The sequence below is a fragment of the Aptenodytes forsteri genome, unplaced genomic scaffold (assembly GCF_000699145.1).
Source record: "Aptenodytes forsteri isolate BGI_AS27 unplaced genomic scaffold, ASM69914v1 Scaffold486, whole genome shotgun sequence".
Lineage (NCBI taxonomy): Eukaryota > Metazoa > Chordata > Aves > Sphenisciformes > Spheniscidae > Aptenodytes > Aptenodytes forsteri.
In genome coordinates, this window is record NW_008795717.1 from 979998 (window position 1) to 994426 (window position 14429).

The 14429-nt window shown below is 42.8% G+C and overlaps 1 protein-coding gene across 1 annotated transcript in view; it reads left to right on the forward strand.

Moving 5' to 3' along the window:
* Positions 1–14429, forward strand: part of ETV6 (ETS variant 6) — a 176666-nt gene that overhangs the window by 78927 nt on the left and 83310 nt on the right. Inside the window, exon 2 of the mRNA XM_009283555.2 lies at positions 3823–3924. Coding sequence (XP_009281830.1) covers positions 3823–3924 — 102 coding nt within the window. The remainder of the gene's footprint in view (positions 1–3822; positions 3925–14429) is intronic.

Here is a 14429-nt window from a genome sequence, read left to right on the forward strand (position 1 = left end):
CTTCCTCCCAGGCTGTTGCTTGAACAACCCTACCATTGAACCATCTATTCTTGGCCTTAATGCAAAGGGAAATATTAAACTGACTGGTTAGGAAACTCTTGCAGAAAAATGCCTAGTACTGGAGTATCTGGTTGCATAACCTTAGAAGCACGAGGAAGCCATGTTTTTGTTTGATGGATCCCACAGAGAGAAGCCCTAGGCAGTTCTGGAGTTGTGAAGATGAAAGCAAATCTGTTCTCAGTGGTGTGAGCACAACAGGTACCTCCTGGAAGTGTGACTCTAAAAAGCCTCAAAAAGCCTGGAGGAGCAAATGTGACCTTGTGCATTCACACGTCTGTGTAGGCCAGGAGTTGCGTGTAGCTGAAGCACAGAGCTACGGTCGGTTGCAGAACTGGACTGATGTTTGCAGTTCTGCTTCCAGCCATGTTACTGACTCATGCTGCAAACAGGGACGAAGCTCATTTTTCCACAAGCCCAGTGCCTTGACCTCCTTGTGACATTACCATTCCACACCTTTTGGAAATGTGGCCAGAACAGTTACAAGGGCTACTCTTTCAGGATGCACTTGTTAAATGTATTGCCCTTGAGAGGCACATGCTGTCCTTTTTCAAGACAGCTTAACTCTGAAATTACTTAGCTCATTTGAGCTTTGCTCTTTCTGTAACTCAGGTTGTCCGTGTGTCTAATAAAAAGAAAAAGACTTACCTAATGTCTGTAAATTGCTTTGATTTTTGGGTTAAAGGTGCTGGAAAAAAAATGCAGGATTAGTAAGAGAGGGCATTTCAAAGGCACTAGTAGGAGTCGGATAGCTAACTCCCCTTTGTGCCTTGTAAAATGTGTTCTGCAAATACTACCAATTCACACATTACTGTGGACATCCAAGGTGTGTGGAAAAAGTAACTGTGCATTTCCATGACTTCTTTTTGTTTTTTACTGTCCTGTTCTTATGAATACTAGGAAACAATGAATCAAATGTATTTATTTATAACAGTAAATCTCAATGAAGCTGTCTTGGTATAAATCAGGTTACTGTATGCCTTTAGGGGTTGATCAGTGTGGAGAGAAAGGTAGCAGGTACTGGAAGTGTAATGTCTTAGTTTGATACAGCACCTCCTGGATGTTGAGGGAAGTGCATGGGGTTCTGGATGTAATTTCGTCTTCTGCTTGCACTTTCCTCCTGCTGTTGGCCAGTGAGAAGGCCCTTTGAAGCCACTTAGCCCTTGTCTTTGCAGCAGTGATTCAGTATTTCTGTGAGCATGAAATGTGATCTGAGGTTGGACTGTGTCCTGCATTCTTCGGGAGGGAGGAAAAGGACTTCAGGTCTCCCATCTATCCTCTACTGCCTGTTTGCAGAGGCAGGCATCTGTGTGGCTATGTTTCAGAAGTGTTCCTCTTTTTATAAATATCTCATTCAATAAACAAAACAAGCAGCTGCAGTGTGGTTCGATTATCTGAGCTGTGGATCGCAGCAGGAAATGCTAGGAAGTGGCTGGTCTCGTTGCAAATCGCTGGTATATGCACCAGCGGTGAGAAGGTGCAAATGGGCAGCGAGACTGCAGAATGGGTACAGAGAGCTGCACCTCGTGAGAACGTGAAGAGTAGAGTCAGACGCTTCAGGTCAGGGAAGGAGTTGCATAAATTGAAAGCAGAATAATGTTTTGTAGCTCCACAGGGGCTTTTTTCACCGTGTCTGAATGAGCATCCCTGTTTGTTAACTAAGAAAAACTAAATTCATATGAGCTAATGGATTGCTGTTGCCTGGACAGTAATGAGTAGAAAGAAACTGAGTGGACACAGTAAGGAGTTAAAAGGCTTTGTGGGAGACTGGAATATAAGATTGAACAATTTCTGGTTAAAAAGTACAGAGCTGAAAGCCATGGAGGCTGTACTCGCAGAAATAACAACATAGTGGTTGTGGAGTGAACCAGGCCTGTATTCCCACTCCGTCTAAACCCAGAATAGTTAGTGTTGAGATGGATCATTTATTCTCCACATGCCATCGGTCTTCTCTGCCATGACTGTCAGTAGTGATGGCTATAGTATAGTGGTGGGACTCCAGACGTTGAGGCGAAACTTCTGGTTCTGCATGAGCTCCTGAGCAGCAAGCTGATAGCAGCACCTTGCGCCAGAATGAGCTGGATTTGCTTTGAAGTGGTGGCTGAGAGATGCAAGACTTTCTAAGTGCTCCATATCCCATTTCTTTTTGGACATGTCACCTAGTCTGCCTGAAGAGTTTTCTGCTTTGGTACATTTAGTTATTTACTCATGTTGTACAAACCTCTCCTTCCCTTTGCTGGCGGTGAGGGTGCTAATTACGTTACGTTCTGCAGGTGCCTCTATCAGCCTCAGTCTAGTTCCCTGCTGCACGGCTGTTATAATGTTGTGGTTCGTAATGGAAGTAATTACCTTTTCTTGCTGCAGCACGAAGTTTGTCTTTTCCATTTGCCAGAGATTGGGGTCAGGGTGGGGAGCTGCACGTGTAATCTCCTGCAAATGCTCAGAAATGAAGGTAGCTCCTTTTTGCTTCTGTATGTATGTGGATGTAAATCCACGTTGTTTGCACTGCCATCATTAAATGTCAGCAGCACGGTTTTGGGGAATAACACGCATTGCCTTCCAGGAAGCATATGATAATGATTTTTTTTTTTATGCTCCTGTAAAATTGTGGCTATGTTTATTTACAAAGGGGTATAATTTGTGCTGTGATTGGAGTACAGGCTTAGAATATGGAAGAATTTTCCCATCAGATCAGATGAAATTTCAGTCTTAAATTTCTTGGCAGACGTTTTCAGAAATAAAAACCTAACAGTGACAATTATGAAACTAATGCAACGTTCACAAATTGCCCTTTAACTCTATTTGACTGTCCTTACTTAGCTGCTGTCTGTATGCTGACTTACTTATTTGGTTGCAAGTTAAACTACTTCAAAGAAAGTGCCAGTAACTAGTTTAGGCAAGAAAAAAGAAGTACTACATTACTCGATGGTAAATAGAGTAGTTTCTAGTGATGGTTTTCTGCAGCAAAGGCAAAACTAATTGCTTAATGTCTTTAAAATGCTATGAAGGAGTAAAGTGTTATACTTAATAAATATGCTCAGATGATGACTGATTTGTTAGCATAAGATTAAGTGGTTTTGGCACTTTCTGTAATGGTACTCATGCACGTATCATGGAGTTGCTGTCAGATTTTCACCACCATAAAGCCCTCAGAGTCTCCCCACTTGTGTGTCACTTCCATTTCCTCCCTTGGCACATTTCTGAGAAGACCCTTGGAAACTTCATGGACCTTTTGAAAATTAAACCCGTCACCCTAAAAGCTGTTCGGCCCCTGGCCGCAGCACCGGGCAGCATGTCACCCGTGCAGTGGACAGGCTGCGAGCTCTGTGGCTCCCTGGGCAGCCGGGTGCATTGCTGGTGCTGCTCGCCCCCACCACACGCGCACACTTCCTTCCTTCCACCCACTTCCCCCTCCCCTGCCTTGGTTTCACACCTCTGTTCCAAAGTTCATGTTGTCTCTCTTTCTCTCCCCCCCCCCCCCCCCCCCCCCCCCGGGGGGGGGGGAAGTGAGCGAGTGGCTGTGTGGTGCTTAGTTGCCAGCTGGGGTTAAAGCACAACACTGAGGAACTGGGAGATATTTGTACTTTGCAGTAAAGGATGGTGCAGAGACACCACACTGTGCTCTGAGTTAAGCACTAAATATCATAAGGGGAACCAGTCCTGATTTTTAACATCTTTTAAAATAGCAAGACCTGATTTGGTCAGGGGAACCTCATTTATTTCAAATATTACCATAACAGTAAAACTGAAGGTGTGGAATCCCAGTGAGCCCGGTACCAAATTACACTTCCTCGTCACCACTACATGTCCCAGTGCCTCGAGCGATCAGGATGGAGGAAGACACGATCAGACTGCCGGCACACCTGCGTGAGTGTCAGCACGGAGGCTTCTTACATTCTTGGATTGAGGAGGGTGCGGGGCGGGGTGAGGAGGTGTTTCTATTTTTATGGAAGAGGGCAGGGAAGCCCCTGGCTTTAGACTTTTTTTTTTTTAAAGCTCTAGCTGGTTTGATTTTTCTAAATATTCTTTTTAACCAAAGGAAATTACTCTTAAATACAGTACAATATATCCCCACCCCCTGCACCCCCTGTCAAGGATTTGGCTTATTTCTCATGACAGGCACAAATGTGGAGGTTTTATTTTGACGGGAAATGCTATGTTTCCTTCCACAGTATAGGAATTGCTCAGTGATGTGCTGCGACACAAGGTCGGAGTTTCACAAACTGTGGCAAGTGGAGTGCATTTGTGCTGTGGGTATTTTTCAGGTTGTTACAGGTCTCAATATTAAATACTCCTGGTGCCCAGGCTCCCTACCACAGAGCGTGTGTGCTGACAGAGGCAGGGGGAAAGGAGGAAGAATGAGCTTAGCTGTGCACAAAAGGATGCTGCAGAGGAGGAAGGGCATATCACTGACATTGGAACAAAAACTGGAGCTGGGGGCAAGGCGAGAGCCAGGCGCTTCCTTGCTGAGATGATTTAATGTTTGAGGAATAGGAAAGGCCAAGGGCTATTGGCCAGCGAGAGGTGAATTAGTGAGATAGAATGGGGACAAGGAAGAGTGGAATTTTCCTTTTTGGAGGGGAAGCAGTTCTGATGTAAATCGAGAGGGTTTTAAGTAAACTTTTGTCAGGTGTTACATCCCTGGGGTACTTGAGTGACAACGAGCAACAGGGCCAGGAGCAAATGTAACTTTGTGCGTTGCCATCTGACAAATGGGTTTGGGATTTCAGAGGGAGGGGAAAAAAAAAGTCCATGTTTATCACAAGACATTCTTACTCCTGTCCTCAGCTGTCTTCCAGGTACTCTCCTTTTCTGGATGCAAACTATGCTCCCAATGCTTCTATAATTCGGCGCTCGCTGCCTTGCTGGCCACCGAGTTGCACTGCCCCAAGGTCACTCATTGCCCACACTGCGTTCTGCACAGTCCTGGTTTTGCCTGCTGCTGCCTCTTACTCTCTTCTGCCTGTGCTGTAGTGTAGCCCAGGTAGTACCTTCCCTGTGCTTTCTGATGGCAATGGGAGCTGACGCTGCAGCATTTCTGACCGTCTGGTTGCTGCCTGAATATCCCCGAGCTCCCAGGCCCTCCTTGCCTCTGTGTGTGGCTGCTGGCCTGTTTCCCCAACCCAGGAGGACTTGCTGCCACACTTACAAGGCATTTCTATGCTTTGCCCAAAACTTAGTCACAAAGAAACCAACACAGAAGCAGTTCTTCTCCACTGTGGTTTTTAATCCCTGAGATTTCCCGCCCCCTCCCCCCCCATTGCATTAGCTGGTACTATTTGCTTATGCTGTGGGAGCCACTGTCTGTTCTCCCCACAGCTAGGATCACGACTGGCTTTCCAATTACTTATTGCCTTCCCCACTGGGTCTGACAGATGCACAAGGCAGGAAGGCAGAGGCTCTTGATACTGACAGGGGTGGGGCACCGTGTGTGCTACCTGTTTCCTTCCCATCAGCTAGCTAGGATGCTACGTAGTGTGAAGCTTATAAGGCTTCCTCTCAGTGAAAACTTTTTATTGCATGTTTTTAGGTGAGATCCAACCTTTCACCTTGATTTTTGTTTTGTTTTTTCTTTTCATTTGATTGGCACATTTTTAAACTTGCAAGGAGGCTTCTTTCCCATTAGTATTTCCACACCAGTCTGACTTGTTGTAGTGTAAAAACACAGACGATTAATCATTAAATATCTGTGGAATAGTCTCCCACAAAGTTAGTGTCTCAGGTCATAAACAACATGGAACATGTTTACATGGCCTTACTAGTTGTAGTCCCTGGCAGTATAGTATTTTGTAGCTCAGTATGTAGTCAATATTGACCCAAACACTGTCACCAACCAACTGACCCAAACACTGTTAGAACCACTGCTCTAACTGTTCTATCCAGTATATAGATTCATAGCTAGGCCAGAAGGGACCATTATGAATTCCTAAAATGATCTGTGGTATAACTTGAGTTACAGAACTTCACTCAGTAACTCCTGTGTTTAAGTCCAGTAACTGTTTGAGCTATAGCATGTTATGCAGAAAGATTTCTGCTCTTCATGTAGACGTCAGTGATGGGGAGGATATAAGGTCTCTAGATGTTCTTTTAATGCTTAATTATCCTCCTTATTTCCTTTTTTTTTTAAGTGCCCTATTTATAGTTTGAATTAGTCAAGCTTCAGTTTCTAACTATTAGATCTCATTATCTCCTTTCCTGCTAAATATTGTCAAAAGACTACTCCTGATATAGGTGCTTTTAGATAAAGTCACTTCTTAACCTTTTCTTGGCTAAACTGGATAGGAAGAGAGGTTCTTAAGGCTGTCAATCTTTCTGTAAAGCTTCAGATTTCAAATTCTGTTTGTATCATCTCTGTGAACTGTTTCCCACTTCAGACATCCTTCTTAAAGTGAGGACAACAGAACTGAAGATCGTATTTCAGGAGTAGTCTTCCTAATACCAGGTATAGAAATAACTAAGCACTTTTTGGATCTCGGGTCATGAGGTTTAACAAGTATTAACATGGGATTTTGCAATTCCTGCATGGACTCCTCTCATTTTAATTTTTTTTTTTTTTTGAGATGTGTCTGAGAGATGGCTTTGGTCCTAAATCCAAACTGCCTTAGAAGTCAGGCGAAGTAGCTAATTTCTAGTTCAGGCTGTGGTACTGTGTGTGAAGATTGGGTTTAGATCTGTAAAGTCTGAGGGTTTTCTAGGTCTGAGATTTTGTTTTGTTCCAGCCTTGTTGTTTTTGTTGATTAGGTGAAGGGTAATAACTTCTCTCAACCCTCACTCATTCCAGTGAGATATGGTAAATTTCTCCAGTCATACACAGAGCTGATACCTTGTCAGGCCTCCATTCATTCTCTGTTTCCATGACGTTCTGATGGCATTTACCAAAATAAAGGCAGAATTCAGTCCTAAACTGTACATCTTCATTTATGCCAGCCTGCAAGTTCAAGAGCTATGCTACAGGTGCAGCTGAAAACAGCAGTTGGCCCAAGTGAAAGTAGAACTAGAGACAAACTTTTCAGATGGAACATGAAGTGCACTCTGTGGATTCAGACCGTGTTTTATGCTTTCCTATTAGAAATTTCACTGTTTCTAATGTTTAAGAGCACTCTGAAGGTGCTAACAGCCAATAGTATCAAGAAAATTAGTAGAGCAATTTCCTTTGGTGCAATAAGTTATTTCTCACTGTTTGGTGAGCAAATGGGTCTTAGCTATGCTGAGCTGATTTGATCCAGAGACTGGAAGAGGGAGAAGTGCAAAGTTTAGAAGGGTGGAATGATGATCCCTCTTTGCTACAAGCATGCAGAGGAGGACTCCTTCTCTTTGGTCAACACAGCTGGAAATACAGAGAAACCCCTTTTCCTGGGGGTGATATGAAGGCACTTTCCCCTTCTCACACAGCCTTTCTTGTTTTAATTAGCTGCTGTCTTCCCAGCCTGCCCTGTTCCTATAGTATAGAAGTAGTATGTATTCAGTCTTAACTTTAAAGCTCTGGGAGAGTGAGAATCATTTTCTGGTAATACACACCTTTCTCTGATGCTGGACTTCTCTGTAAGGGACTTTTGACCCATACTTTTAAACATACTTGTTTGCCTAACATCCACTTCTTACCTAGTAACTGCGTATTGGGGGCGTTGTAAACAAACTATCAGCGGGGAGCTGGAGAATATGTTTTCCTCTATTTTAGGTATGTAGTCAGAACGTACAGTGATCCCCAGTTTGCTCCTTGTCCCTGGTGTGTATGCTGTGGTAGCTTTGCAGCATATCTGATCTCCACTAGACTGCACTAATGTCAGATAGAAGGAGTGTTTGGAAAATGGAGATGTTTACTGAGGATTCAAGAGAAGCAAGTTCAGCTCTCGCACAAGGCTCTGCCCTTGGTGCCTTCTGTGACCTTGGACATCTTGTTTTAGTTTCCCAGCACTGTAAAAAAACATGAGTGCAAAGACTCTTAAAAGTTGTGAAAATTAGTACAGTGACTGCCCAGATATTGTGATAATGAAGAATGCTGAGATAGGTGGAAGTCCCGAACCTATTTGCATACCTCTTATCTCTGAGAAAACTTACTCCATATTACCACAGAGAGAAAGTTCTAACCTTTTTTTTTTTTTTTTTTTTTTTAATTAAAACCAATCTTTTTGTCTTATCTGGTACAATGTCATTAGTTACTCATTTTGTGCTATGGCCAATACCTTGTGGTAAAAAGTTCTTGGAACTGGATAGAGGATACAGCATTTAAGAGATGGATATGAGAACCCTTTCCTGTGTCTATTAATATGCTCTGAATCAGAGAGAAAATAGCTTTTTCCTTTTTTGTAATATGCAAGATGAAAATAAGGTGATTTGCCTTCTACAACAGCAACTGTAAATATGTGCTAAAGGCTTCATGGTTTTCTTTGTCTCCTTCAACGTAAAACTACTTCGACAAAAGACACAGAAATACCAGTGCTGAAAAAGGACTTGTTGCATGCTCTGATCCTGTGCAGCAGCATTCCCCCTTGCACGTTTCTGTCAATTTGTAGTCTGATTTTTATCTCTGAAGGGCATCTTCCCTTGGGAAAGCGTGTGTGTTTGTTTAGGGAGATGGACCTCATCGGCGAAGATTTCACAGTATTTTCTATTGATACAAGCATGAACAAGAATTAATTTCTTCCTCTGAACTAATTACTCTTCTTTCTTTAGTGTTGGCATCCTTCATATGCCTGCAGCCCATTGTCATAGCAAGGTACCCTGCACATACTTTTCTGTACTTTTCTGTATACATGAAGCAATTATTCTTGACAGCAACTAATTTTTCTTGCTTTGCTGTTTTCTGAACCCCCAACAGCCTGCACTGATGTTCAGAGTAAAATGACACACTCTAGATGTCAGGATACATGCATCATCTCCTAGGGGAGAACTTTTACATTGGGACTGCAGTGTTGTTGTTGTCTTGACTGCACTCACTTTTTGGGGGGTCATGATGGTGGGGAAAGCTAAGGACGTATTTGTAAAATCATTTGAGTACTTTTTGTTTCAAATACAGGCTTGGGTTCTGGTCTTTGGCTTTCCGGTATGTGATATGTTCCAGGCTACAGATGATTTTGATGAAATTCAGGGTATCCAGACCTGGTGACATACAGCTAGTGAGATCACGTTTTTTATTTCAGTATTTGTGTCCCTTGTAATTACTGTCTGTTCTTCTGCCTTCATTAAGGAGGACAGAGGGAAATTTATTTCGTTTTCTGCAATGATTATATTAAAGTCTTTAAGTTTTTAGCGAGTGTTTCATAAGAATCTTTCTGCATGCCTGTTTATATTGGTATTTGATACTCTGATTGGGTGGGGACTAGTCCAGTGGCTCTGTATTGGTTCAACATCTTTGTGACCCTAGCTGTACCACAGTCTGCAAAAAAGCCCTCTATATAACCCCCGAGTATGGACATGAGTAGTAGGCCAGGCAGTTGGCTTCTCAGTTGGGCAGGTTCTTCAAACTAAGGCATTTATCAGACCTGAAAGCAGTTTATTGCGAGTTTGTTTCTCCTGATCACACATTGTTGCTTTATATGCATAATTTGTGTTTTAAGGGTACCAGTTTTCTTTTTTTTTTTTTAAAGGAATGCAGGAAACAATTAAGAGGAGGAGGAAACAACACTGTCAGGGTTGCCAAGGATCCAAAGGAGGAGGAAACAACAACACTGTCAGGGTTGCCAAGGATCCATTTTTTTCTGTATAGTGTCTATTAATTATGCTGCTCCTTTTATTAATCCTTTGGCACCTGTTAATTATTCTACAATTTTGGCTAGCAGCTGGAAAGCCACTTCGAAGCATTAAGCATATTGTTATTTAGTTACTAGAATATTCAATGCATTGAACTGAAAGTATGTAGTGAGATGGGGAAAAAAAGCCCTTCACCCTAAGCCACATTTAGAGCAGCAAGCAATAAAAATATTTGCTTTGGAAGGATCTTTGTGGAACAAAACTGACTGACGCACATACAGGGAAAATAAAATAAAAGCTGCATAAGACAAAGGGACTGTGAGAGGTGGCCAGAATGTCAAATTAATAACTCCGAGACTAATCCTCGTCCCACTGAAATGAGTGCTTAAATTCCCACTAATTTTAATGGGGTCTGGACTGGCCTCTTTCTCAGATGATTGGCTTCTCCCAGCTCCTTCTTTGCTCTTCTCTGACATTATGGCCACTTAAGCCTCGTTCCTCCCTCTTACTGTCCTTTATAAGCTTGCCTTTCCTCCTAATCTCCTTTTCACCTTATACTTCATTCTCTCTCTGGGTAGCTAGTCTTTTCCTAACCAATGCCAATCCACTACAAAAAAAAAAAAAGCCAGGACAGTGGCCTTGCTTGCTACCACCTGACTGTTTGCAGTATTTAATCTTCTCAATGTTGCGTCTTCTTCTTCCACCATGGGCTTTTCTTGCACATTTATATTGTGAGCTATGCAGGGCAGGGCCCATCTGCTTCCTCTGTTCAGCAGTGCCTCCTGGTCTTTCAATTCATAACTCATAATAATCTATTGACAGGCTGGCTGAACTGTGGAAATCCCAGCCAGCCGTCCTCTCAGCCTCAGTGACCATTACTTCGGTCAACCCTAGTGAAGTGACTGGGCCTGGCTCCTTCATGATTGTGAGTTACATCTAGTTGTTAGGTTAGGCAAACAGGATGAAAATCACAAGCAAGGGAGATGTCGATTATGCCTGCCTCCTTGCTAAGGTGGCCTCTTCCACAGGCAGCCTCAGGTGCTCCTCTGAATTTAACTCATCTACTCCAGCCTGCCTCCTGGAGTAGATTCATTCTTACAGTGAATCTCAGGCCAGATTCGAAGTGATCATACAGGCAGGCAGTTTGGATGGGTGGGAAGCCCAGTCTCATGTTCTCACTCTCCCATGGCTGGGCACAGTATAGATGTAGCTATTTTACTTGCAAGAGCTTTATCCAGAATATGTTGGACTGGGAAGAGTGAAACCTCATTACTGATCTAGCTGGGAAAGTTGTGGCTTTTGGACCAGGAAAATCCTGCTTTACATTTTCTGGCATGGTCTTTGTTCACCACCTGTGGGAAACTGAGCCCTTTGTCACTGGGTTTGCATCGGGACGACTCAGAGCCAATTTAGCTGTCACCCTTGATGTAAACAGCTGGTGAGTTGAACCCTAAATCTGTTAGCTCCTTACTGCTGCCTATGGACTTTGGCAGAGGCATCCAGGTTAAGTGTGAAAAAACTTGTTGTAAAGGGCCAGTGCTGTGAGCTGGTTTCTGCTTCTTGAGAGAGTAATTTAGAGTCAAGTGTGGTTTTTTTTAATGTACCTGGTTGTTAACCAGACAGAGTTAACACAGCAGTTTCCTGCACCAGCAGTCCTCAGTGGAAGTGTGTGGAGGGATGAGATCCTTCCTGCCCTGGTGGGAACTTGCAAAGCAGTCCTGAGGTGGGAGAGCAAGAGACCTGTGCTTCAGGGTGTGGAGAGCCTGCAGTGTGGGAGTCCCGGTGGTGCTAAGCCAGTCTTTTACCCTCTTGGAAAGCTTCACTTCAGGGTTTTAAATCTTCAAAACGCAGACTCACCTCTGTTCAGAGGGGAAAGGGAGCCATGTCGCTTTAATCCGGGATTCAAGCCGATCCCTTGTGGAATTCCCCTGGAAAGTGTGGGGAGGAATAAGAAGCAAAAGCAGCAGGACATTTATGGTATTGCTGAGTTTGAAGCATTTTTAGCTTTGTCTTAAAGGGACGCTGTCAAGATCAGTGAACCTAAAATTAGCTTGCTTTTCTCTTTCCATCCCAAATGTGTCTGTTTAATTTTTCATTTGTGTTATGTTATAAATGCTTCCATGTTTTTTTTTAAGAAATAAAATTAATGTAAAGAACCCAGTGTTCATAAATAGCTCTACAATTAAAGAAAACACAGAAGAGACTGCATGTAGGCCATGACTAACAGCTCCACAATAACAAACCGTTGTGTGGTGAGCGCCTTGCAACAAAATACACGTGTGGTAGAAAACCCTGCGGAAGCAACATAGCATGCATGTGATGTCCACTCCCCTAATAAGAAACAGAGCTGAGCCTCTGAATGTTGGAAGAGAGCACCACTGTCCAGCATTTAGAGAAGCATGTAGTGTGTGAGGAGAAACCTCCTGCAGCTTCAAGGTACCAGGGATTAATGTAATAGGTCATGTGTATACACACACAGAGAGAAAACAATTATTTTGTATCCTTTATGAGAGGCTGGATTTCCTTCTGCTGTACTTGTATGTCTTTTCTCCCCTGTGCTGGCACTCCTTGTGATACTTAACAAATACAGCCTGGCAGAATCTTCATTAAACAAGGTTTTACATCCATTTACAACTCCCCATTTTAGTGCTGGAGCAGAAGGACTAAATGATTTGTAAGTTTCTTGAAGAAATTTTTGGTAAAATGGTTCCATCCAGATTTGGAGGCCCAATCCAACACCTCAGCCAAGAGTCTCATCTCAAGATCATTTTCCAAAGATACTTGGGAGGGGGAAGCACTTGTGCATCAGCCATTCCACTGCTATGGATGCTTGTGCGCTGTCTTCTATGGAATGAAGAAGTTTGAATGTGTTTGCTCCTCATGTAAACTCTGTTTCATGCAGGACTAGCACGCTGCTATTAATGTAGCAGTGATCTTTGTTCAAGAACTTACGAGTTATTTATATGTTTAATAAGCATATGGTTGGTGATGTTGTGAGTTAATAAACAGTCACCACTGATTGGCCTTCTAGAGTCAACGCATTGGGATACTTGCTCAGCTCCAAATCTTTGTTTACAAGTCTTTATGCATAAAAATCACACCCTGGGAATAGCCCTAAGCACCCTGCTTTATTTACTGCATATGCCTGTCTGGTTTTGATCTCCATATACTTTTGTATCCCACTGAAAAAAGTGTCCATTCTGCACTGGCAGCAGGGTTAAGTAGCTCTATGGCAATTATACAGACCAGAAAATGAAAATGTTAAATTACACCATGACAAGTTAAAATTAAATTAACATCTCTAATGATTAACCAACATATCCTTCCTGCCTTTAGAGTCCACAGGCATAGTATGGGGTGTTCGGCAATCAGTGGAGAGGTAGGATGAGGAACTCCTGTGGCAAAATCCTCAGTGTTATGTGAGTTGATCTGGAGACAGTGCAAGTCTTCCTAGTTGAGCGTTTACTGAGTGGGTCCCTGTAGCTGGAGAGTCACTATTGAAGTCCCAGGGTTACTTGTAGCACTGGATCGCATGTGCTGCAAAAAACTGGACCTGTCTCCTGCAGGCAAGCAATATTCTACCCATGTCCTACATGGCCTTTGCCCTGTCGTGGTGCTGTGACATGCAGAAGGGATGGTATCCCGAGATGGGCTTTTGGCACCGCATACTCCCTTCTCAAAGGAAGAGCAGTACCTTCACTGGCTTTTGGACTATGCACCACTGGGCATGCCCTGGGGCTGGAGGAAGAAGCAGTGAATTGGGCGACAGGAGTTCAGTTGGAAGGGTCTGACAACTATACTGACCACAATGAAGACCTGGTCTGAAGACCTGATCTGAACAAACCACTTGTAGTCAGCACCGTGAGAGTCAGTTCTTTGCCAGAGTGATAAATTTTGCAAGTGCTTTCTGGTAAGGATAAGCTCTAGGAACACGCTCTTTTCAGAGGAAACTACTATAATGCTGGTAATGAAATTGCACTATCTCAGCATCCTGCAAAAAAGGTTTATTTTCTTAAATTCTTAATATGTTCTCAGCATTCTCCCTCTTTCAGTTCTCTAGAAGCATTTTTTTTGTGTTTCCCTCAGGTGTCTTAAAACTTCTTGTTTGCAGAACAAACCTCCCGAAGGGGCTGTGACCTCTGGTCAGAGCACTGACATTTTATTTTAAACCCACCAGCAGCAAAAAAACACAGAATATTTTTGAAGGGAAATTTCCTTTTTGGGTTTTTGTATCCCTGAAAGAATTTCCGATGTAGGCAGACAGTAATTCCCAGCTACATACTTCCTGATAAGGAAACAGCTCCAATAAATGCAGCTATAAATAGCTACCTTTTTATTTTTTAAAAATGTAGGGAGATTTGTTTAGCCTTTCTTTCAACAGTTTGAAAGAAAGGGATGGTGTAGGATAAGAGTCTTAGGTTTGGCACCCATTGGTTCTCCAGATCCACAAATTAAGATTTTAATCTGCATCTGTACATTTAATTATGTAGAGTTTAGATGTCTGTTTATTTCTGCTCATCCTTCTCACAACACTGTAAAAGAAAAAAACACCTCCTTTTTATATGGTAAACATAAATTGTATTTTGCCTTCCTCATGAGGGAAGAGTATTGCCTGCTTTAAGCAGAATTCATAATGCTTTTGCTATGTGCCTATATTTTAGTGCTTCTCTTTCTAGATATAG